This window comes from Trachymyrmex cornetzi, unplaced genomic scaffold (assembly GCF_001594075.2).
Source record: "Trachymyrmex cornetzi isolate Tcor2-1 unplaced genomic scaffold, Tcor1.1 scaffold166, whole genome shotgun sequence".
Taxonomy (NCBI): domain Eukaryota; kingdom Metazoa; phylum Arthropoda; class Insecta; order Hymenoptera; family Formicidae; genus Trachymyrmex; species Trachymyrmex cornetzi.
Window position 1 is genome coordinate 330128 of NW_017296266.1, and position 23163 is coordinate 353290.

The 23163-nt window shown below is 37.4% G+C and overlaps 2 protein-coding genes across 2 annotated transcripts in view; one reads left to right on the forward strand and one right to left on the reverse strand.

Annotated features, from left to right (window-relative positions):
• Positions 1-6: 6 nt before the first annotated feature.
• On the forward strand, positions 7-11992 carry ChT (choline transporter). The gene is made up of 7 exons (XM_018504357.1): positions 7-269; positions 1418-1756; positions 3898-4268; positions 6250-6554; positions 7966-8245; positions 9475-9692; positions 11147-11992. Exons 3-7 carry the CDS (start codon positions 3995-3997, stop codon positions 11885-11887), a joined length of 1818 nt encoding a protein of 605 aa, XP_018359859.1. The 5' UTR covers positions 7-269; positions 1418-1756; positions 3898-3994; the 3' UTR covers positions 11888-11992.
• Positions 11993-21868: 9876 nt separating this feature from the next.
• LOC108759045 (pro-resilin) overlaps positions 21869-23163 on the reverse strand; it is a 7185-nt gene continuing 5890 nt past the window's right edge. Inside the window, exon 3 of the mRNA XM_018504305.1 lies at positions 21869-22777. Within this exon, the coding sequence (XP_018359807.1) occupies positions 22641-22777 (137 nt within the window). The 3' untranslated portion in view covers positions 21869-22640. The remainder of the gene's footprint in view (positions 22778-23163) is intronic.

The following is a 23163-nucleotide window of genomic DNA, read 5'->3' on the forward strand; positions in this document are numbered from 1 at the left end:
CGAAAACGACGATCCGTTCGATCTCCGGTTCGTCTCGCGCTCCATCTCGCTTACCCCCTTCGGGACCGGTACTTGCGCTCCCCGTCACGTGAAGTCGACTCTGTACCTTGTCTTCGTGTTGCCGGTTTTCTTTCGGTTCAGCCATTGGTACCCCACGTCATCGATTGGTTGCGCTGAACGCCGGTTCCACAATGAGGTAGTCGCAGCCACTTTGGGTTCCTTCGACGGGATCGGGAGATCCGTTCAGTGGGAACGCGAGGAAAGTGTCCGTAAGTAACCATTTGGCTGTAGTAACATAAACGAGTTTAAAAAAAAAAAAATAGTGATCTTCGAAAAACATTTCAAATTTTTATTCAGAGAAGTAGGGTTGGTCCGATGAGATTGTAGGCGATGGAAGTTCTCTTTTCTGTACCATTTGTATTTTATTTCACATAGAAAAATGTTATAAAATAAAATACGTAAAACAAATTCGTTTTTCTCTACGTTTAATCGGTATCAAACTACTATAATCGGCATTGAATTATTACCAGCCAGCTTTAGAGTACAATCGCGTAAAAATAATTCATAGAGATCCATGGCCAGTCAAAGTTTGTACGTATGTATTCGTACTTGGATATAAAAGAGCGCGTGTGAATAGAGCAGCACTTATAGAACTATATGTGATAATTTTATTTGTGGAATCTCTGTCTTATAATAAAACTTTCTCTTATAACAATCTTGACGTTGATCAAAATGATAGTTAAATTTTTTACAAGTTATGAATGTTCGAGGATTGATTAAATTTTAAAACGCTGATTAATTTATTCGATCGTTCGTTCATTTTTAAAATTAGAATTTTCTAGGAGTAGATAGATTAAATTTAAAATGCATGAAAAATCTATATTCTAAAATGGTAAAAAGCTATTAGTTTAGATTGAAAAATATAATTTAAATATTGTCGACCCCAAGTTGATTTAAATTATATCTAAGATTAAAATTACTTAAAAGATTTATTGAAAATAACGTTGTGAAAAAGTGTACATAATTTTGTAAATTCTCTTTGCATATTGAAGAAATTATTGATGCTGGAGGCTAAAAAAAAAAAGACATTTTCCCTATATATTTAAACACAAAAGTTGAGCTGACAAGAATATATATTCATTAGAAAAGTCAATACTTTTTCATCGTTTATGTTGTTTAATAATGAACAATAACTTTATAAGAACCCGAGTTTCACAGTTAATTAAAAACTTTAACTTATTGGGTTAACCACCCCTTCGGTCGATTGCATGTTAATCGATCTTGTTACAAACTTGCTCTTACAAATAATTGAAATACCAGATGACATCTTCTGACTGAAATACTCTCCTTGGTGACACTTCCGTACATTCTTTGGCGTCTAATATCTCTAAACATAACAGTTCTCGTTGTTCTATAGGTAAAGGACCGTGCTGATCCCCGCGATCGGTCCCGTGGGCGCAGGAAATAGGCGAGAGAGGAGGGTGGAAACGAAGGAACTAGGCAGGCAGGGAAGCAGCGGGCTCGGTGAGTTGGGTGAAAATCGATGGCCATCAGCGCCCATGGGCGGCCTCGCGTTTAGGACAAGGAATAGCCCCTCCCAGAAGACCTCGCTCCGGTGGGGTGACTGCTGCCCCCCAAATCCCAACCAAGCGTCGTCGTCGGTCGTCTGGAAGCATCGTCTTCAAGAAATGCCGCCGGTGCCCGTGTGAGGCTGCCCCCCGCTGTTGCGTGATTGTACCTCGCGGGGATTTCAAAGGTAAACCTCCACCCCTGATATTTAGACCTCGCTCCTGAGTAGAAATTTCGATAATTTTTGTAATTTTAATAACACTTTAATTCTCTTTCCTTATTTTTGTTTGAAGAACAAAGAATGATAAAGAATAAGAGAATAAGAGATCGAAATCAAAGAAGCTTATATGCCCCGTAAGATGAACTCTTAGCAACCGTGCTTTTTATGGTTTCGGTATACAAAATGCACACATTCCTTTATGTTTCTTCTTTACTTTTCCCTTTGATTTTGAAACGTATCCTGCGATGCTTTGTTATTATTTGCAAGGTGAATTTTTCTTATTTACCAATAAAATATGCTTTTATTTCTTTTGATCTCGCTTCGAAAAACTATCTTTTAAAACTGCATTTTTGTGTTTTATTCTATAAATTGTAATCTTATTCTTTTCTTTCGTAAGGAAAGAGTCATCCACGGAAAGAACGATTCTATTGAAGAGCATTTAAAAATTTCCACACATTTGGAAATGATTTTGTTGCATCATTGAAATTATTATGAAGGAAACTTAAGTATGATGAATAATGATACAAGAGGTTTATGGCCGGTATTCACAGTCGATTCTTATTTCAAGACCGTCTTAAGTAATGTCTTAAGATGCTAATGCGACTGTCTGATTGGTTCATGATATTTCAAGATTGAACTTAAGACGGTCTTGAATATAGAAATCGAATACTATGAATACCGGTCTTAACATTCAAGCAACAAGCTTGAGCATTCTCTATAATTATTTTGATAGTCCAACAAAATTATTTTCTAATCTGTATCTAACTTTAAATATATTTCGGTAAAACCCTTTTTTAATTTCCTTTTTTGTTCTATTTTACGCCGAGTAAAGTGCGTTAATCGAAGCTACATCCTTTTTGAAGCCGAATCGAGCGGCGGCGCCTCGGGTAGACCGCGCCTAACAGGATTAGAGGGTGAACTCGGTTGAACGATTTAAATACCCCTCGGGTAGAAACATAATATTTGCGCTTAGCTGCACTTGTTGGGCGCAAGCGTGACGGTCACGGTGTTAATCAAGTGGAAGATTTTAATACACTCTCTACGCGAAATTGATAAGTTCTTTGTAAAACCAACGCCAACACTGAGAAGTTTTTTGCATCCGTTAACATCTTCGGTCGCGGCGACTAAAGGGAGAGAATTCGCATATTTATCTTTTTTAATTAAAAAAGCAATTAACAAAAGCAATTAGCTTGGCACTTAAAAATGTATCGCATTATTAAAAAAAAAAGAATTTAAAAAGTCAATTCTTATAAATAAAATTGTAAAATTTAATTTAGACTATACACGAAGTAAGATGACGAACGAATAAAATTTATTCCATTGATATTGAAATAGCTTCTAGATAGAAATAATTTTTATTTTGCGATTTTTCTTCCATTTCTTCTTTCTTTGTTATAGTTTTTTAAATAATTTTTTCAATTATATAAACATAATATTTTTCTCAAAATGCAAAATATAAAAATTTTTGTAATTCATGATAATATCAAAAAATTGGAAAGAATAAGAGCGCCAAGAGTTAGGCGCAGAAGACGTCGCGTAAATAATACATCTATGAAGCGTGAAAATTCTTTATTCACTAAACGCGCTTACATGTTTCGACTCACTTTTGAGCCTTCTTCAGAGCAAACACAAACTAACATATGTAAACTAAAAGTTATCCTGTTATGGTGAGCTTCCCTACATCGAGAATTTAAATGCCAGAATTAAACAAAACAAAAAAAAGAAAGAAAAGGAAAATGAAAAAGAAGGAAAATATTGAAAATGTCGAATTAGAGAATATGGAAACTAATTTATCAAAAAACTTTAAGAATATAATTAATTATCTCGAAAATAAGGACGCTCATCACGATTACAAAGCATCATACCGCAAACATTACCATGAATAATTCAAAAATCGGTTCCTGATATGTTAGTCAGCACCCTTATTCTTTCCAATTCTTTGATTTATAAAGAGTCTTGGTTAGTTTGATTTGTTATCGTGACAATATATTTTTTACTATCAAATTAAGCATAGCGATTGTCGTGATTTCAACTCTTTTTGAAATTTTTTTAATTTTTCACATAAAGGTTTCTGAAAGAGAAAAACATGTCCAAAAAATTGAATTCAGATATCCAGACAATCCCAAAGCGGATCACCCGCCGAACTTCTCGGACCTACGTCTCCGTCAGCTCGAGCTCACGCCGGTGGACCCCTACTCCCCGAAAATGATCAACATCGCCGGGGTAATTTCCATCGTTCTCTTTTACCTGCTGATCTTGGGCGTGGGAATATGGGCGGCCAGGAAAAAAGAAGCGGGCAACGACTCCGAGGAGGAGGTCATGCTGGCTGGCCGCTCGATCGGGCTCTTCGTCGGGATATTCACGATGACGGCGACCTGGGTCGGTGGTGGTTACATCAACGGCACCGCCGAGGCAATCTACACCAGGGGTCTGGTCTGGTGCCAGGCACCCTTTGGATATGCTCTCAGCCTCGTTTTCGGTGAGTCCAATTGTTTTATTTCTCGTGACTGCGTTAATTTTTCATTTCTTTGTCACGCAAAGTACAGTTATTCCGGTAGTACTTTGAAATGTAAAAAAGTATGAGTTTACTCATTTTTCAGTCTTTCTGTTTCTGTGAATAATTTCCCCAAAGATACGGAACGCGAATAAAAATCTCTGTACAATAAACTTTACTTCCATTCATCTTCATCTAAAAGAATTTTAAAAGTTTCACGTAAAATTGATGAATCAGACTTTACTGTTGCCTTTTTGTAATGTTATCCGTACTTGGTCTATTGTTTGGTGACTTTGTGCAATTTAACGTAGCTAACTTTTATTATGTGATCTAATTAATCTTATTTTAGTGCATAAATTCAATGAATATAGTATTAGAAGATTGAAATTAACATATAAATATCAATATTTTAGGATATATAATGCTCAAACCTTCTTTCTTTTTTAATTGAACTTCACTGATTATCCAGTGAAATACATCACTGGGTGATTAGCGAATAGTGGCATACTTGGCACTGATATCAGTGATTATCCACTGATTCAGATTTAGAGAATATAATATTGAAATACATAAAAAATTAAATTAATTCTTATAAGTGGCTACTAATATAAACAAATTAAAACAAAAAGAGCATACAGCCACACGCTGGATCTTGTTGGTAAATTCATTTATTTTGAGTGAAAAGTATACAAAAACGACCTAGACGTTTCGGTCTATTTTAGACCATCATCAGTAGCTAACTTAATTTAATACAATATTTGTTTCAGACTGGTTGCCAATTTCTTACATTGTCGATGTTCTTATATTGTTAAAAATTCCTTTTATTTACTCCCGTTTATGAGTCAATTGGCAATTTTTAATCACATGCTATACATTGTGTAAGTTTGCCTTAATCAGCCGGGTGAACGGTGAAAGTTTACAATCGCAAAGATCGACGATAGAACAATCGTAAGATTGTTGATCGATGGCGTGTCTTTCTTTACACGATGTTGGAATGCTTATATGTCCAACTGAAGAAGTTACGGCGGCCGACAATAGAATTCTTGTAATATAACAGACAGACAGTCGACAGAGTGTTCGCTATCGGCACTCTTGCATATAAAAGTGATAACTTTTTCACCCAATGTCTCGCGCGCAGTCAAACGACCTCGACAAAGAATAAATGCGACTATAACTCCATTGAAAGTCTAGCTTTGCTACGTCTATGAATGATCATCTAGTAGCATTAAGAAAAAATTTAAGATTGTTATTTCTTCAAAATCCGGATCTTTACACGAAAAGAGCGATTTTACTGAAGAATTAAAAAATTTAGCTAGATACAGATTTGAAAATAATTTTTTAGTGTATCAAAATAATTTTGTAAAACTCTTAAACTGGTTGCTAAAATGTTAAAACTTTTTATAACATTGCTCATCATGCTTGAATTTCCTATATAATTATTTTGCTAATCCAACAAAATTATTTTTAGATCTACCACTCAAAAGTTTCAGCATACTCCATTTCTCTTTCCATTTATGGTAATTTCGTAAAATAAAGAATAAAATATAAATACAGTTTGCATGCATTATTTTAAATTTATTATCGCATATGTTAATATATTTGCTAAAATTAATATTTTTCCTCAAATTTTTTATTTTTTCAAGCTTAAGCTCCTTGGATTTTGATAATAGAAACCAAATTATTAGCATTTTGTCGATAAGTTTTTCAAATGTCTTAATCAAAGACTTGTGTTTACTTAATTTCTGGTGCTTAAATTCTGTGAAAACATACATATATTGTTTCCATTCTTTTATTGTTAGTTATTATGATATCCAAACATTGATCAATGTCTACAACAATTGAAGTTGATATTTCTCTTCTGTATACAAGATATTATTCTAGTATTTGATGAAATTATTTCAGTTTCCATAATGAGATATGTCAGTGGAAAAATGTTGTTCTCAATGGTCTTGACTCTCTGTTGCAGGTGGTATTTTCTTCGCGAACAAGATGCGACAGCAGGGGTACGTCACGATGTTGGATCCGCTTCAAGACGCGTTCGGGGAGCGTATGGGCGGCCTCCTCTTTCTGCCTGCTCTGTGCGGCGAGGTTTTCTGGGCGGCGGGTATCCTAGCAGCACTTGGCGCCACGCTGGCGGTCATCATCGACATGGACCAGGGCACTTCCGTCATCCTGAGCGCCTGCATCGCTGTTTTCTACACCCTCTTCGGCGGTCTCTACTCCGTCGCTTATACCGACGTCATTCAGCTCTTCTGCATATTCATCGGTCTGGTAAGTGGTCGATTGAGTTGTCAAATCGTATTAAGTATTTGCAGTTAGTTATAATTACTTGTTTAGTGCAAGCAAATAGTAATGATTGGAAAAGCAATTAAGAACACTCGAACGTATATTTGTGTGTAAACAACTAAATATCATAAAACAATTGTCAATAATTAAAGAGAAATTTATTTAAAACAATAAAGAATAACTTGAAATAAAAATAAAATAAGTCGTTATAATGTACTGTTAAAATTTGATTGCGCGTTTTTTTTAGTATCTTTAGTAGAACAAAATTTTAATAAATGTCACGGTATTTACTTGACCCGTGCAACGCTCGGTCGGACGAGTCTTTGATACAATATAAGCTTCGAAGATAATCGATATCGTGGCTTCGCTACTGCGAGCGTTTGTATTACCAAATTTATACTCGGTGACGTATAGGTGGTGACCCACTTCTCGAAAGAACGTTATCGAGCTATTATTTTAGTGAGACTTCTGCTTCTAACGAAGAGGTTTCCATTACAACGGTGAACTTTAAAGCTTTACAATGCAAAGATCTTATCTTTTTAAACTCTGCTTTTAGTAGATTAATTTATTTGACTAAAATTAAAGTTTTTTTTAAAAGAAGATATATATATATTTCTCATGTTGTTGAATTCGTGCGACTCAAAAATATTTAAATATTAAGAGTATAATTCTGACGTCGTGTTTCCAATTGCATAATCTCATTCTGTTGTATCAATAGAAATTATTGACATAAAATATATGATGTGTATTAATACGTAAAATAATTTATATTATTGAACGAAAATATTTAAATTAGTTATGCTATCCTCTATACGCTTTACTAATTGACTGGAGTTACAATATTACATTCGCAATGCTTTTATTTCGAGCACTACGAAACTTCCCTTTCAAATACCGTTCCGAATGCAAACTCGTCCCTCTGTAGTGAAACCGCCGTCCATTAACTGTAATTAATCGCGATAAATCAGGCCTTTCAGAAATAATCAGAGTAGCGATATAGATCCTGTGTCTGGAAAAGATATTTGAAAAGCTTGTATCAATCAATTAGAGATTAAAGTCCGCTTTATATGTGTCCAGTCTTACAAAAAAACCGTCTAAAAGAACATTTGAAACGAATTGAACATTTACTAAATTATTTCGAAATTCTATTAATATAAAAATTCTTTTTATAAAATAGATATTATTTTAAACATCAACAGTTTAGTAAAAATAATCATCTTTTTCTCAAAATATTAAAGAAAAATGCGAAAAGTCTAGAGTAATTTTTAGAAAATCACACACTATAAATAATATTTTATTATTAACTATTTATTTTATTATTGACAAAATATATTCTCTTATCGAATTTTTTAAAATTTTATATATTAAAATGATGGAAATCATTTTTTGTCAATAGTGGATGTGTATCCCGTTCGCTTGGTCCAATCCGAAGGTACAATCCCTTAGTTCCATGGACGTTGATTGGATCGGCAAAGTGAGTCCCGAGGAATATTGGTATTATTTGGATTACGGTTTACTTTTGATATTCGGCGGTATACCTTGGCAAGTGTACTTCCAACGTGTCCTCTCCTCGAAAACCGCGGGGAGAGCTCAAGTATTGAGTTACGTTGCCGCTATGGGTTGCATCCTGATGGCCATTCCCCCCGTTTTGATTGGAGCGATTGCCAAAGCAACTCGTGAGTACGCATTTAATTATTGATTAAAGTGACGTTATACAGTTAACATTGTATGCAATATATATTCGCAATACATGTTAATTGAAGCGATAAATTGGAGAGTTCACTGGTCCGTCACGCCGTAAAATTTTGTAAAAAATATTTTTATCACGTTATATGTCTCCTTCAAGAATATTTAAATTTTATCGCGTCTTTAAATTAAGTACTTCTCTTTTGCGTTATCTTAATAATGAATAAGTTTAAAATTTAAATACATCATTTAAGCGACTATTTAAATAAAACGTGCAAATGTTAATTCGGCGTTCTCTCATTTCCTCGGAGAAAGATGTCTTAAGATCTTTCTTGCGTTGGGAAAGAACTCAATTTGAGAGGGTATTAATAATAAAATGAGGCGTTTCTGGTTCTCTCGAAATCGTCGCCGTCTCGCTCGAGGGTAGTAACATGATCCATCCCCCTTCGCAAACCTCCTGCTCCTCGTTCGAGAGGATCGAATTAGAAGCCGGGTTGCCCGTCGTCCCACGCTTCTCCTCGCATTCGGAGGCTACTTGACATTTGGTGGCTCGACAAAGAGAGAACTGCTGGTATTTACAAGCGGTTGGCGAACGCGAAGGGCGCGGACGGCCGAGGGGTGTCTCGGGTTGTACTCGCGTGCGTGCACAATAGCGTGGGACCCCGCCATGTGGCGTTGCTTTTGCGAGGGCGAGGGTGAATGCGGCGACTCGCCCGTTGTAGCGCAGCTACGTCCCCGGAACTAATTCGGTACCCTGTACCGGTATGTTGCGGAAGGATCCCGTGCATGGCTGGCAAGAGAGATAGAGAGAGGAAGAAAGTACCTACGGAACTTTGAATTACGCGGGCGTGACGTCAAACAAAGACGGTAGATAGGTGAAACAAGCGGCGATACAAATCGAAGCAACAGACAAAGACAAGAAATTCTCCTTTGCCCTTTAGAAATCATATATTATTCTGACTATTAGTCATATATATAGGGCAGCTACAGAATACAATACGGTATTCCTGCATTAGTATGCATTAGAAACATCTCACAATCATGCAGATTGGTGGCAAAGAGAAATGAGATTAAATTTGACAAACGATATACATGTATATAGTCATGATAAGGATATTAAGATAAATGAGAGGAGCAGTGATGAAAATTTAATTAACCAACGCAAACAAATGTTATTTAAAAGAAGCTACGTGTTAATTGTACAATAATTATGTCGCAGCTTGGAACGAGACGGAGTATACTGGTCCTTATCCTTTCACGGAGACGGAAACCAGCATGATTTTACCGTTGGTCTTGCAACACCTGACACCGGACTTCGTTTCCTTTTTCGGGCTGGGGGCGGTATCGGCGGCGGTGATGTCTTCTGCGGACAGCAGCATCCTCTCTGCTAGTTCGATGTTTGCTAGAAACATTTATAAATTGATCTTCCGTCAGCGGGTGAGTTTTTTAGCTGCATCTCGTGTGAAATTTCAGCTTCATTCATGCATGTGGTGAAACCACTACTTGACACAACGTGCCGCTCGTGTCGATGCATATCTTTAATGCGTATAAGGCAAAACTTTATAACAAGCTCGTAAAGTTCTTCGCGAAAGTTTGTCATGAACTGCACGACGAAAATTAGTTCGTAATTACGTCGATCTTATTTCACCTTTTTTAACTTGTGATTAATCCTCTAAGGGCGAGTGTTGCAATTATGTGCAACGTTCACTTTAAACAATTACAATTCGTATTAGATCGAGAATAAATCAATTAAGGGAAATTAATTTATTTTCGATCAAAGCGGATCTTAGTGCTTAAATATTTCAGAGTGAATTTATATACATATCCAATTCTGCGAACCGTGGACACAAAACTTTTCTTGAAACGCAATTATGAGTAGAGCTAGAGTGATAATATCACATATTAAACTGACAAATAATTTGATAACTCTTTTGATGCCAAAAGCATCTCAAAAGGATATTAATAATTTTATGTTAATTTAAGCATCTTGAGAATTGTAAATAATTTAAATTCATCCACTTTGAAATATTTAAGCAATAAGATTAAAAAATAGGTTCATTCCCCTTTAATTTAATTTAAAATTAAATTCAGGATAAATTCGGGATCGCTATAAATTAGTTATACTTAAGAAAATAAGAACTGAAAATGAAAATAGCGTTAAACATTGAAGTACAGTACCTACTCTTACTCACTAGAAAGGTTATACGCCGATATATGTATCGATAATGTAAATATCGATAGATAGATTCTTCACTTACCAGTTATTTTTAAGCAAAGGCAATAAAAAAGTTATTTTATGACAAGACGATGTCGCCTCTAGAAGGTTAATACAAAGATAATAATTACTTAATAATTAATATATAATTACTTAATACAAAGATAATAATTTAATTTTTTTTCTATCTAACTTTATTTTACTCTCTTGTAGATTACGATTATTTTTATTGTTTAAGTATTTTTATGTTTTTAATTGAGAATTCCTAAGTAGTTTTTAATCAATACTATTTCTACATGTATACGTATTACGCAGTGAAGGTATTGCATCATTGCTGTGCACTATCTTAATTACGCCAACTTTTGATTATACTCGCGTGTCGATTCATCATATCTGCGCCGTTGTTAACTATAACTATTTTTGTGAAGTTTAACACATGATAGAACAGGGCCGTTGAAAAAGTTTTTGGAGCCTAGTGCAAAGATAATGATGGCTTAGCACTGGGAGCCGTGGAATGGTGAAATGAAAAGCAAACATGACGGACTACTTTGCACTACGGTCCTGTGATAGAATACGTGTATTTCCTTAGAACTTGACGCAATGTTCTTCCCAATTTCTTTTATTCTCCTCGATATTGGACTCACGTGGAGGCGCGATCTTTACACCCTCTGTGCAGGCGTCAGAGATGGAGATCATCTGGGTGATGCGAGCGGGAATCGGCGTGGTTGGCGTACTGAGCACCGTGATGGCCCTCACGATACCGTCGATCTACGGCCTCTGGTCCATGTGCTCGGATTTGGTCTACGTGATTCTGTTCCCGCAGCTGCTGATGGTGGTGCATTTCAAGGACTATTGCAACACCTACGGCAGTCTATCAGCGTACATAATCGCCTTCCTGGTGCGCGTCAGCGGCGGCGAACCGATGATGGGGTTGCCCCCGCTAATACGCTACCCGGGCTACGACGAGAAGACATCGACGCAAATGTTCCCATTCAGGACAATGGCGATGCTGATGTCGCTAATAACTCTGGTGGGAGTGTCGTATGGCACGCAGTTCGCCTTCCTGACCGGGCGGCTCGCCCCGGGTTACGACGTCTTCAGATGCGTGGTGAACATCCCGGAGGACGTCGAGCGAGTGGGCCCGGACCCGGCCGAGGGTGAGCAGATGGCGGTCCTAGCTGCGGGTGTCGGCAGGCTCTACGGCAGCAAGGACGAATCGAACGGCCGAGTGAATCCTGCGCTCGAGCCGGACTACGACATGGAGCCGGGATGTACGATGGTCGGAGGTACAATGGACGGCATCGTCTGCGACGGCGGTGGCGGCGGCGGCGGCGGCTCGGCACCTGGTGGTGGACACCTGGTGCCACATGTGCCCGGCGGCGCTTCCCGTCAGCCACAATCCAGCACCGCGTTCTAATTCCTGGTTCCGTGATCGGATGCTGTGACCAACAATAAGTGCGGCGGTGCGGGTCTCTCTGTCTTTCGTCTCCACCCTCCTCTCACGATCCTCTTCTCTTGCTCCCTCCCGTCTGCGTTCGGAACCTCCTGCAGTCGGCTCTCTTCGAACCGTGCTGCTTCTTTCAGCGGTATGTTTATTTAATTAAATCTGACGGTTTCCTCTTAACTCTCGACAGCATAAATTTTTAACAAATGTTATAAAAGATCGTTCCAAGTGTTAAGTCTCTGAGAGGGGCCTTATTTCGATCAGTTCCGCGTTAATATCGTTACATTTAAGATGTGTCTTGAGATATTTTATTTGCCAAAGATAATTATTAATCAAATAATTGCTGAAATAATTCCGAAGGAAACTCTTGAACAAGAATTAATACTAGAACGTCTCTAATTCGCCTGCGCGTTGTTTTGCATCTTGAATCTAGTCTATCGACACAAGGCGCGTAATCATATAATATACATTTAGCCAGCATTGCTTCTTCTCTAATCTAATGTGTCTCCGAGGAAACTGCGAAGATAATTATCGCAATGATTATCGTAGATAGTCGGAATTGTTAACGGCAGAAATTGTCTCTTTCCCTGGGAGGGTCGTTCTAGTGTTAATCGGTTTTTTCCGACTTTCCCGGCTGATTACGTAAACCCATGTTCTCCTGTTTTCCAGTTCACTTTTCCTTTTTCTATCCGCCTTACGTCCACGGAGCTCCGAGATGAGCCAACAATGCGGTGGCCTGCGGTAAGTCTGATACGAAATTTCTTTCGTACTCGCGTATATGTGAGTGTGTATTTGTGTGTGCGTGCGTGTATGTGTGTGCGCGTGTTTGTGTCTATGCGTGAGTGTGCGCGCGTGTATCCGCATGTTGCTGGTGCCCGTCTAACGATCTGTACCTGCCCGCGTCCGCTCGCGTTCGTGTTCCCAATTCCCATCGCTGCTCAGAAAAAGCAATAAACTAATGAGAAAATGGGGATCAAAAAGGGGGGGACAGAAAGTGGAAGAATAAGGTGATTGGAAAGTACACGCGAGCGGCAAGGGGATAAAGCGTAGCGTTTCCAAACCGGAAGTCGGAGCTTCGGGCGTATTCAGGCCGGGCGTTCCCTACCCCGCACCGCCAATTAGGCCTAGTGATTTCCTTGTTTTCTTTTTGGAGAGGTATATATATATATATAATATAAGTATAGAGAAAATCGTGAGGATTGCGAGGGTTCTTATCGGGGCTCAGTCGATCGGCGCGTGGCTTCTCTTCGTTATAGAAATTAATTAGATCGAGCGGTCAACGTGTTTATATAAGTTTGTATGCGGGGTCGTAGACGTATCGCGTACTTTCTCTCAATTCTCTGCGTGCACAGAATGACGTGCGAGAAAGAATCATGAAATTAATATCAGTCGTGATCTCTGATCTCTATGGATAATAAACTTTAATTATCGTTTAACGTCATGAGGATTTCATCTGACCGGATCTCGAAAGCTTAGTAATGGACGTATCTGAAAGTTGCCAAGTGAGAGATGACGAGAAGATGTATGCGATGTGTTTGAAGTACCCTACATATTTTTATTTCATGTTTCGGTGAATGTGAATATCTGAATTTTATTTAATATAAACTTTTATTTGAAGTTTTATCTTATATATTAATATAAACTTTTAATAGAAGCAAATATGAAATGCATTTTAAACGAAAATGTGAAATAAATATCAAATAGTCACATTTAGCAGAAGCGTGCGATAAAAGTACGTTCTGATTAATATTTATCGTCAATCCAGTATTGAAAATAACCGATTTAATATTAAAATATTGACAGTTTCCTTAACATTTATTGACAAATGGATATTATTATATTTTTCAAATATTATATTGTCTCGTAAGAGTTTTTGATAATTATTGTTGTTAAAAAAAAAATATATATATATATACACGTTTTCCTTTTCTAACAATAAAATATTTTAAATATTTCAGCATTGATATTAACCCTCGGTACATTTTTAAGCCTGCGGCACACGATGTATGCTTTCCTGTTGGATTGTTTCAGTAAATTACTAAAAATTCTACGTTCCGTGTGGTGCAATTATAATAATTTACTAAAACGCAAGCAATCCAGCAGGAAAAAAAATCATTGTGCGCCGCAGGTTTTAGTAATAATCCTGAATATTTCTTGATTTTGGAATAGCGACGATAAATATCGATCGATCGGACACTCCTTCAAGGCACGTTAGAAGAGAAACCCCGTCCATCTAGTATGCCATCCTTCTATCGCCTCTTTCACTGCAATTAGTTCGCGCTATAATTAGTTAACGTGCGTCGTAATGTCGAGTGTCCATGTTGGTGTTAGAAGAGGAGGTAAAACGAAGCTTTTGTACTTGCGATCGATCGTTCTTCCCTCGCTTCGCCCAGTCGTACAGAAACACACGAGTCACGAACACACACATACATATTCATCTATACGTGCTAACGTAAAAGAAACACGTTGTATAATAGATGCGTCGTTAGAATCGGAGGATGATCTAGCACGACCGTTCTCATCGTAGAATTTTACGTTCCCTCGCGGCTCACGTGCGAGGCCGATCTTGTTATCGACCATTAAAAATAAGTGGCTGTATGCTAGATTGAAAATTATTTCACTTTTAAGAAACTTAAAGACGTTCTTATGCCTGATTTGAGACACACATATAAGAAATGAGAAAGAACATCAAGTAATACTTTATATAAATTAACTGTGTAACGTCATATTAAAGTTTAAAAAATTTTCCAGATTAAGAATCGAAATTCTTGTAACATATTTTTAAGACTAATACTTCGTGTTTAGAAATCTTTCTGAATTATTTTTATATTAAGTAGTGATTAATTAATAATTATTTTATGAAAAAGACGGACTTTCGATATTGAAATAAAATTTACACACATAAAAAATTAATAACAGTACAGCGCCATATTTGGTGCGCATAAAGTTCACGAATATATAATTCTAATTAAATATTACAAATATCGAACGTTTCGTTTCGAAAATTACCAAATTAATTATTGTGATATTAAAAAATGTTTTAAATATGTAACAGCATTAATTTGTCTGTCAAAATTATTTTATACTATTGAGTTTCTATTTTGCTCAAAAAAGTTTCTTATTTTTTAAAATACATTATTAAATTATAGCATTAAATAAAAAAAATTATTTGATGGATTATCTCCGATTGCAACATATTTACGTTTCTCCTTGGAAGCACAGCTTTTTCGTCGGCGGCATCGTCACTGCATTCGTGCGTCAAACGTGAGCCGCGGAGTTTCGTCAGGCAGACCGTTCGTAGTGCAGGTCCGTTATGTTTATCATATAGTATATAATAATATAAATATATGATATAAAAATTATGAGCGGTAAGTACAGTAAAGAGCGAGAGAGATGGGTGACTTAGTGACGAGGAAAGAAAATATAGACCGCTCTGTCTCTCTCTCAATATATATATTATACATACACGTTATACATACACGAGAAGACTAAATCCATAGGTGTTAATATCGCAGGTACGAGTTATCGCCATCATTGTTATTTCGAGGATCCGTTTGTTACGTGGTTCACATATATATATTATATATATGTGTGTGTACATTATATTATAGCACCGATATCGAGGTCGCTATACGCAATACGCATAAAACGCCTAGAAAAATATGTAATATATTTACGCTCGTTATACCTGATTGCTCATGTATTATATATCATTTGCCGCCAAAGGATGAGAACATCGCGTTTCGAGACTAACGTCGGCGTTAAGGACGAATGTTGAAATCTAAAACTGATTGTTTTTGAACAAACCCCATTAGAAAAATAATTAAACGTAAGTAAGAAGAGTGGGATGTGACATACATAATTAAAAAGAACAAGAAATATTTTTCAAAATTGTTACCTCTTATGTTAAACTGAAACATAACTCACGAAGTAGAAAGGTGATGTTTTAATAACGTCTTACTAACGTTAAAGACGTCATTAAGACATTATTAAGACGTCATTTGAGATCACTTTGCTACTTGGATCCATTGCTTTTCACGCAGATTCGTTTCCGATTGATTATAGTCTCCAGAGATCTTTTAATTAGAGTGGCCATGACAAAGGTCCGACATTTTTCGCCAAAATTGCGCGAGTGAGAAAAGACATGTCGCACTTTCTAAATTCTTTGAAGTGGAATCTCACTCTAAGGAGTGAAAATTAGCAAGTCTTGAAAAAGAGTGGCTCAATTTTCAATCTTTAAGAGTGAGGTTTCACTTTTCAGAGTGAGCTTTCACTCTAGAAGTTTTAGAGAGTAAGAGTACCAGGTGTAACATTGCGCATAATGGCGGTTGAATATAATATTTGGGTCGAATTTCTGGATGGTGGCAAATTTCTCATAGCGTTACATTGGCTTATAAAAGTTTTTTTTTTTTTACATAGTATACTTATTCTTTTCTTATACAGCATGAAAAAAATGTATCTTGCCCAAACATAGGTTGCTATCTTACAGTCAGACTTTGATTGGAAGGTTTCTATGATTGACGGTCCCAAAGGTTTCCTGAAAGATGCGAAATTTCAAACGTATTCGTGAAGATTGGATCTCGAAACGCGATGTTGTGTGCGTAATGACGGGATGAGATACTTTAGATAATTTCGTACAGATAGTACAGTGTTTTTATACTTAGTTCCTACTCACCCGACGAATTGTGATAAGCGTCTGACTTGGCGATCCTGTAAAATTCAACGCGATTAAGTTTTCGAGCGTGTCGTGTGATCGTTTTCCGTTCAACATTGTTGCGTGAATAATTGATCGGTCCCGTTCATCGTGCTTGCAAAATAGTTACCTACCATTTTCCTCCAGACAGAATGCGTATCGGTTATTTCTAGAGTAGCGTGTGAACAGAGTATATTTTTCTAGTTCACAAAAACGCGTTTTTATTCCCGTTAGATCAGGATTTTCCGCTCGTCGATGGACTCGCGTTAAGAGACCTGCCTCCGTGTTAAATTTTTAAATGTGCAAGATTGTTAATTCGTTTAACTCGTAGACAGATAGTAGATATGAAAGTACATGGAACTCTTATATATGTTTGAGATATCAGAAATTTTAATATCGACATCAAATATCAAATAATGTTGGACAAAGGTGCTTTCAAATAACTTTAACATATCAAGAAAACGAAGGAAAATAACGTATTTACAGTTCAAATGTCAGGAATTTTTAAAGGGCTTCTTGTACTTCAACGACGCAGCGATTTGCATACAATAGAAGTCCCTGATATAATATTCTAAAGCATTAAGTCATTAAAAATATTATCTCTTTGTATGTATGTGAGTGATATGCACGCGTGTTCGTGTATGTGTGTGCGTGTGTCATTTTTGTTAAGTATTTATTTTATTTTAAGTATTTTAAGTTGAAGAATATTTTACAGGGTGTCCCAAAATTAGCTACTCAAAATACTATAGAGAGCAAGAAAATTTTTGAAAAATTAAGTCTAAATGTTATTAGTAAATTTTTATTTCAGGCGATAATTTTTGAGATAATAAGGGAAGAGATAAAATTTAAATATAGTCAGTTACGGACTACATTTAGACGGCCACCTGTCCGTGAATCTCGATAGTATTAGTAAGCGTTCTCTAGCGCACTCACTAATACTGACAGATGTCCATCTAAACGTAGTCTGTAATCTTGGCTATATTAGAATAGAATAGAATTTCATTCTCTTCAGTATTTATACAAAGAGGGAACTTGCCCTACAATCGTTGTTCCTATCTCACTCATCCATCCATACCTTTCTCATACGCTTTCCTACTTTAAATTGTTTATTACTTCTGTCTTTCTTTCTACCTTTATTATTGCTCTTTAATCTGATCTGTCTTAAATATATTATACACAGCCATAGTACACACAGTAACACATCCAGTACACACAGTAATTGACATATTTAAATTTTTATATAGAAACTATTGCTTAAAATAAAAATATTTACAAATAACTTTTTTACTTAATTCTCCGAAAATTTTTTTTCTAGTATTTTGAGTCGCGAATTTTGGGACATCCTGTATATAAACGTGTTCATATTTTCTTTTCACTTTCCGGAAACTGTTTACGACCGGATTTCTTTCCGAGGTAACTCGTTCAAATCGCTTGGCACTTCGTTCTGCATTCAAGATCACGCGCGTCTCTTCGTTCGCGAACCTCTTCTTCCGCGGTGTTCTCCAGCGGAATTGAAAATACCCTCGAGGAGAAGGGGGTTTCACGGATCTCCGGCGATTTGCCGGAAGTGGCCTAGCCGTTTTCCGCCGCGCGTCGTCGTATTATCCGCTCGTTAAGTCGGAGATGCCGTACGGAGGTGAAATTACGAGCGTGCGACGCGACGGCGCGATTCGAAACGTGAGGAACGGAGCTCGCTATGCGATACGAGATCGTGAAGGAGGGGGAAGGAGATACTCGTGGATCTCTCGCTGTGCAGCATGCATCTCCCGTGCGCTTCCGTTCGTCCGTCCGTCGTTAGTACGGCTCCGCGTACTTTCACTCGGATATTAGAGACGATGACGAGCGCGCCGGCTGGCTAATCCGTGACGCTCGTGGACGAAGAGCGCGCGCGCGATGAAATTATTATCCTTATATTCCTGTCGAAGCACGAAAGTATCGCGCTACAATGAACCGCGTGCGAAGACCGCCCGTCTCGCTTCTCGCGCCAGGAATACGAAAGTATCACGAACACAAGTATCGCGAATTATTTTTCTACGCAGCGCGTTTCCCTTTTCAACCATTCGTGAATTTTCCGGCGAGTTCGGAGTCAAGAGATAATCGTCTTGATTCGTTTCAAACTATCACAGTTTAGAACTCGAATATTTTGAAATACGGAGATTTGCGTATCTCCATTTTTCGATTTACATGAACGATGATAAGGAGGACTTTAATGATCTCTCGTCTTGATCGTAGACTTTAATTATTGACCCAACACGGGACGAATCTTCAAGTTCCTTAATCAGGTTCTTAAATGGGAATAATTAATTAATTAATTAATACATTACATAATAAATCTGGAACGTAAGTCTTTGATTTGTTGCTTTCCTGAGTTTTTGCATCTCTTACATTTTTATGCGTTTTTTATATTTACACTCAAGAAACTAAGATAGGGAGAAATTGTGGATTTCAATAATTATCGGTCATTCATCTACACTTCGTTTCGATCGAGCGTGATAATGAATTCGCTTGTCTCGATATAGATATTTGTGCTTCGAGGTTGATCTCCCATCGTTTCTTTTGTACGAATTTAAGACAGGTGGAGGAGTCGCGTGTTGAGAATGTGGGAGAAACTAGTAGACATTATATAATAGCTTATGAGAATGCTCTCATAAGACGGCCACGTATCATTTACATATCAATCAACGTACGTTGTAATCGGCGACGCAACGAGAAACCTATACATATCATAAAGTGTGCTCTATTGTATATTAGATAATTAGTCGCGAAGAGGAGGAAATAATAAGATAAGACTATGTGTATATATAACATATATCCTTTAGGACGAAAACGCTCGACGTTCTTGGGGTGAAAGGGGATACTTGTGCTTATTCTACTACCACGAGTGTCCTTGTTGATCTTTATGCGCGTAGCTTCATGCCGAGAAACTCTTAAGAGAAAGAATTTTGGAAATCTTGTTAAGGGTCTTGTAGATTATTTAAAATGAATATTTTTTAGAATTGCAATATAAATGACTGAAGTAAAACAAAGTTTTTTGAGATCACTGCGTGTTTCTTCTTGTCAACATAAAGAATCTTTATAATTAAGAATACAAATTATAATTTCAATGGACATCTATTTTATACATTTCAGCTATTTGCAAAATTATTTTCTTCTTGCCTTTGACGAATTTTTTTTAATTCAAAGGGAATGAATTTTATCAATTTCTCAAGAAGCTCGTGCATCCAAGGGTCTATCATTCCCCGCAGAATGACGTTGTTTCGTTGCAAAGTATTATAAAATCGCGAGTCGACAGCCAATCTGTGTCGTGCGAATACGAAAATGCGAAGAGGCTCGAATAAGAATTAGCGAATACGATCCCTCAACCAAACCGAGATCGTCGTTCACTTTCCCGCTTGGAGACCAAAATGGCGTACTTAATATTGCGCGTCCCAAACGCACGGGGTGACTTACCTAATTACGTAGAATAATTTATTAAACATGTAAAAAGCAAAGCGTCCCCTGACTCACCCTCTCCCTTTCCTCCCCATCCCGCCCGGAGGAGTATATCCATGTATATGTATTGCAGAAGCGTTACTGTATTATATGACATTATACGTGTATAATTGACAAACGAAAGAGATGTTGATTGTAAATGTTAAAAATAAACGGTGTACAAAAATGTCGGGCGGTTCATATTTAGCGTGGCAATGTGCGGTTTCCATATAGTTTCGAGACGAGTTGTAGTCGACAACTAAAAGATAGCTTTTCAAGTACCTCCTGTACTTCTCCTTCTCCAAGCACGACCCAAGGCAGAGTTGATTAATTTATCTTGAAGACACTGGCAAGCAGCGTTTAGCGTCTTGAAGGAATAACGTAACAGCAGGTAAGACAAGCTCCAACAAGGAATACTTGAGAAAACGTGAACTTCTTTGGAATTATAAATTTGCAGACGAGACGGATTAGCAACTTAAATATGGTAAGATCGTTGTATGAATAAACTTCAAAGAACACATAGTTGAATCCCTTCTAAGTCTTGAATACCACCTCGGTGTTTTGGCGTTAACCTTTGCATCCTTTAAAAGAGCATGAACTCTGATATTTCAAGAGGGTTGAGAATTATATGCACCTAAACTGTGCAAAGAGTTAAATTTTTAAGAGGGGTGGAAAAAATAAAATTTGGAGAATTTAGTAAGTGGTACTTGTGTCAATTCGTCAACGTAGCGTATAACACAATTTCGTACATAACTGCATGTTCGTTTAAACGAACAGAGCTGATTAGAAGGTACTTTTGGTAAAATTGTTATGTTGACTTACTTTTACTGTACGAGTACCGAACTTTACGTTCTTATCATATTTACGTTTCTCACCTCTGAAGAGGCAACGTAATATTAAATATTAATAATACTACGTGTTACACGGATAAAACGAGTAGATCCGACGATATTTTAAAATTTATAGATCACATCCAGAAGAAACCTTGAGGTATCTTAATTTTTCAATGGCTAAGGTATTTATAGTCGATTTTTATATTTAAGATCGTCTTGAGTACAGTCTGAAGATATCATAAACCAATCACCATATTTTAAGACATTATTTAAGATCTAGTCTTGAAATAAAGACGGACTATGAATCCTGGCCACAGAGTTGTATCAACATCTTAAGATATTACTTGAGATGATCTTAAAATAAGAACCAACAACTACCGACCTAAGAGCTTTGCAATGGCCATGCATATCGCACACTTCGGTTTTGTTGGTCGACAACGTGATTATGGGACAGGACTCGCGCCATCACATTCGCGAAGTTCTCGATATCAATATGCGCTTTTAGACGCTCGACAGTAGGAATAGAAAGAGAGCTCTTAGTTATTCATGCCCTCCCGGTATCCGAGCCGTGAGAATCGATAAATCGACCGTGTCGGCCGACTAACCTTATACCGAGCTCTTCTTCGTCTCGCTGATCATCTTCCTTTGGGTGTAGAGACTTAGAAAGAGAGTTCTTCTTAAAGCGGGAACCGTTTCCGAAAATTGAGATAGTTAATGGGCAAAATCAACCATAAGGAGATTTTATTATTTGAAAAAAGAGGAAACAGTTGCGTGACCAGAAAGATAAGATTAAATCCGGAATTCAGGTCTTTAACTTAGATTGACTTACAACACGAAGATAATTAATTATATAATTAAAAAGACCTCATGAAATATAAAGGTAGGAGATTTCCTAAAAAAAGATTAATTTCTGGTACAACGAAACGGGATGAGCAAAAAGTTGACAAATTGACGAGATTCCTTATCAGCATAGCGGCTTTATTATTAGTACAAAAAAGCGTCTTTACAAAATAAATAAGTTACAGGCTCCGAATGTGGAAAATCGAGTTTTCTCGTTTGTTTTCCTTTCTTCGTTTTCTTCTTCTTCTTTCTTTTCCTCGCTTTTCTTCGACGTCGACGGAAGTAACGTTCCATAAGCAGACGCTTTCCTGGAAGCCGGTACATGAAAGTGGTAATAACATTAAAGAAAGGGAAAAAAAATAACTATCTTATTCTTTCGGCCGTTCGCGGGAACGCGCCTGCCATCGGGACGAGTATTCCTTCGCTCACAACTTTCCCGACTGAGAACTCATCGCTGTTAAATCTTTAGCACGAATTTCACGATGCGGCGAACGATCCTCGCACGTTTCTCCCGTCAGCTGTTGTCATACAGATGTTCCCGTGGAAAAACTCAAATATATCTATGTGATTGTTGGAGGACACATTCGATGATATAACAACGGGATGCCTTCAGCGTTGATCTTCTCTGATCTTTATTCACAATGTTATCATGTCCGAGATTATCTCTTCGTAACTGCGGACACCAAGGCCATCATCTTTCGATTAAAACTAGCCTCTTGGATCGACACGTCTCTTTTCTGATAACACGTAGTCGATCAAGTTGATCGATCGAACTGACGAGTCTTGTGGTTGCGATAGTTTCGGTTTGCGTTGTTCAACGCGGAAAACCTGGTGGAAGCCGACGCGATTGAGCACGGAGATCGTCTCGCCGGGTGAACACATATCTGGATTAGTATTGGTATCCTCCATTGCTGGCGTAGCTCTGTCCGCCACCTCCACTTGGAGCACCATAAGACGACGACGGTCTGCCGCCGCCACCGCCACCACCGGAGTAACCGCCACCACCACCGCCGGAATAACCGCCACTACCGCCTCCGGAGTAACCACCAGAGCTGAGGATAACGACAGCAAATCATGAGAAAAACTTTTAATTGGCAGATTGAAAAAATCAATGATAAAAGAAGTACGGAGAATAAATAAGAAGTTATAACTTAATTTTTTTTAATTGAACAAAGTTGGTAAAAAATTAATATACCCCGAATTAAATAAACAAAGATCATGATTTCAATGTTTTAATTATAGATGTTTATATAATTGGAGCTGAAACATTGTGATATTGAAAAAAGAAAATTCATTGAGATGGTGTCTTGCATAAAACAAAAAAAAACAGTCTTTGATTTTTTTATCGAATAGTTTTGCGTTATTATATCTTACCCTCCGCCGGAATATCCGCCGCCACCACCACCAGAGTA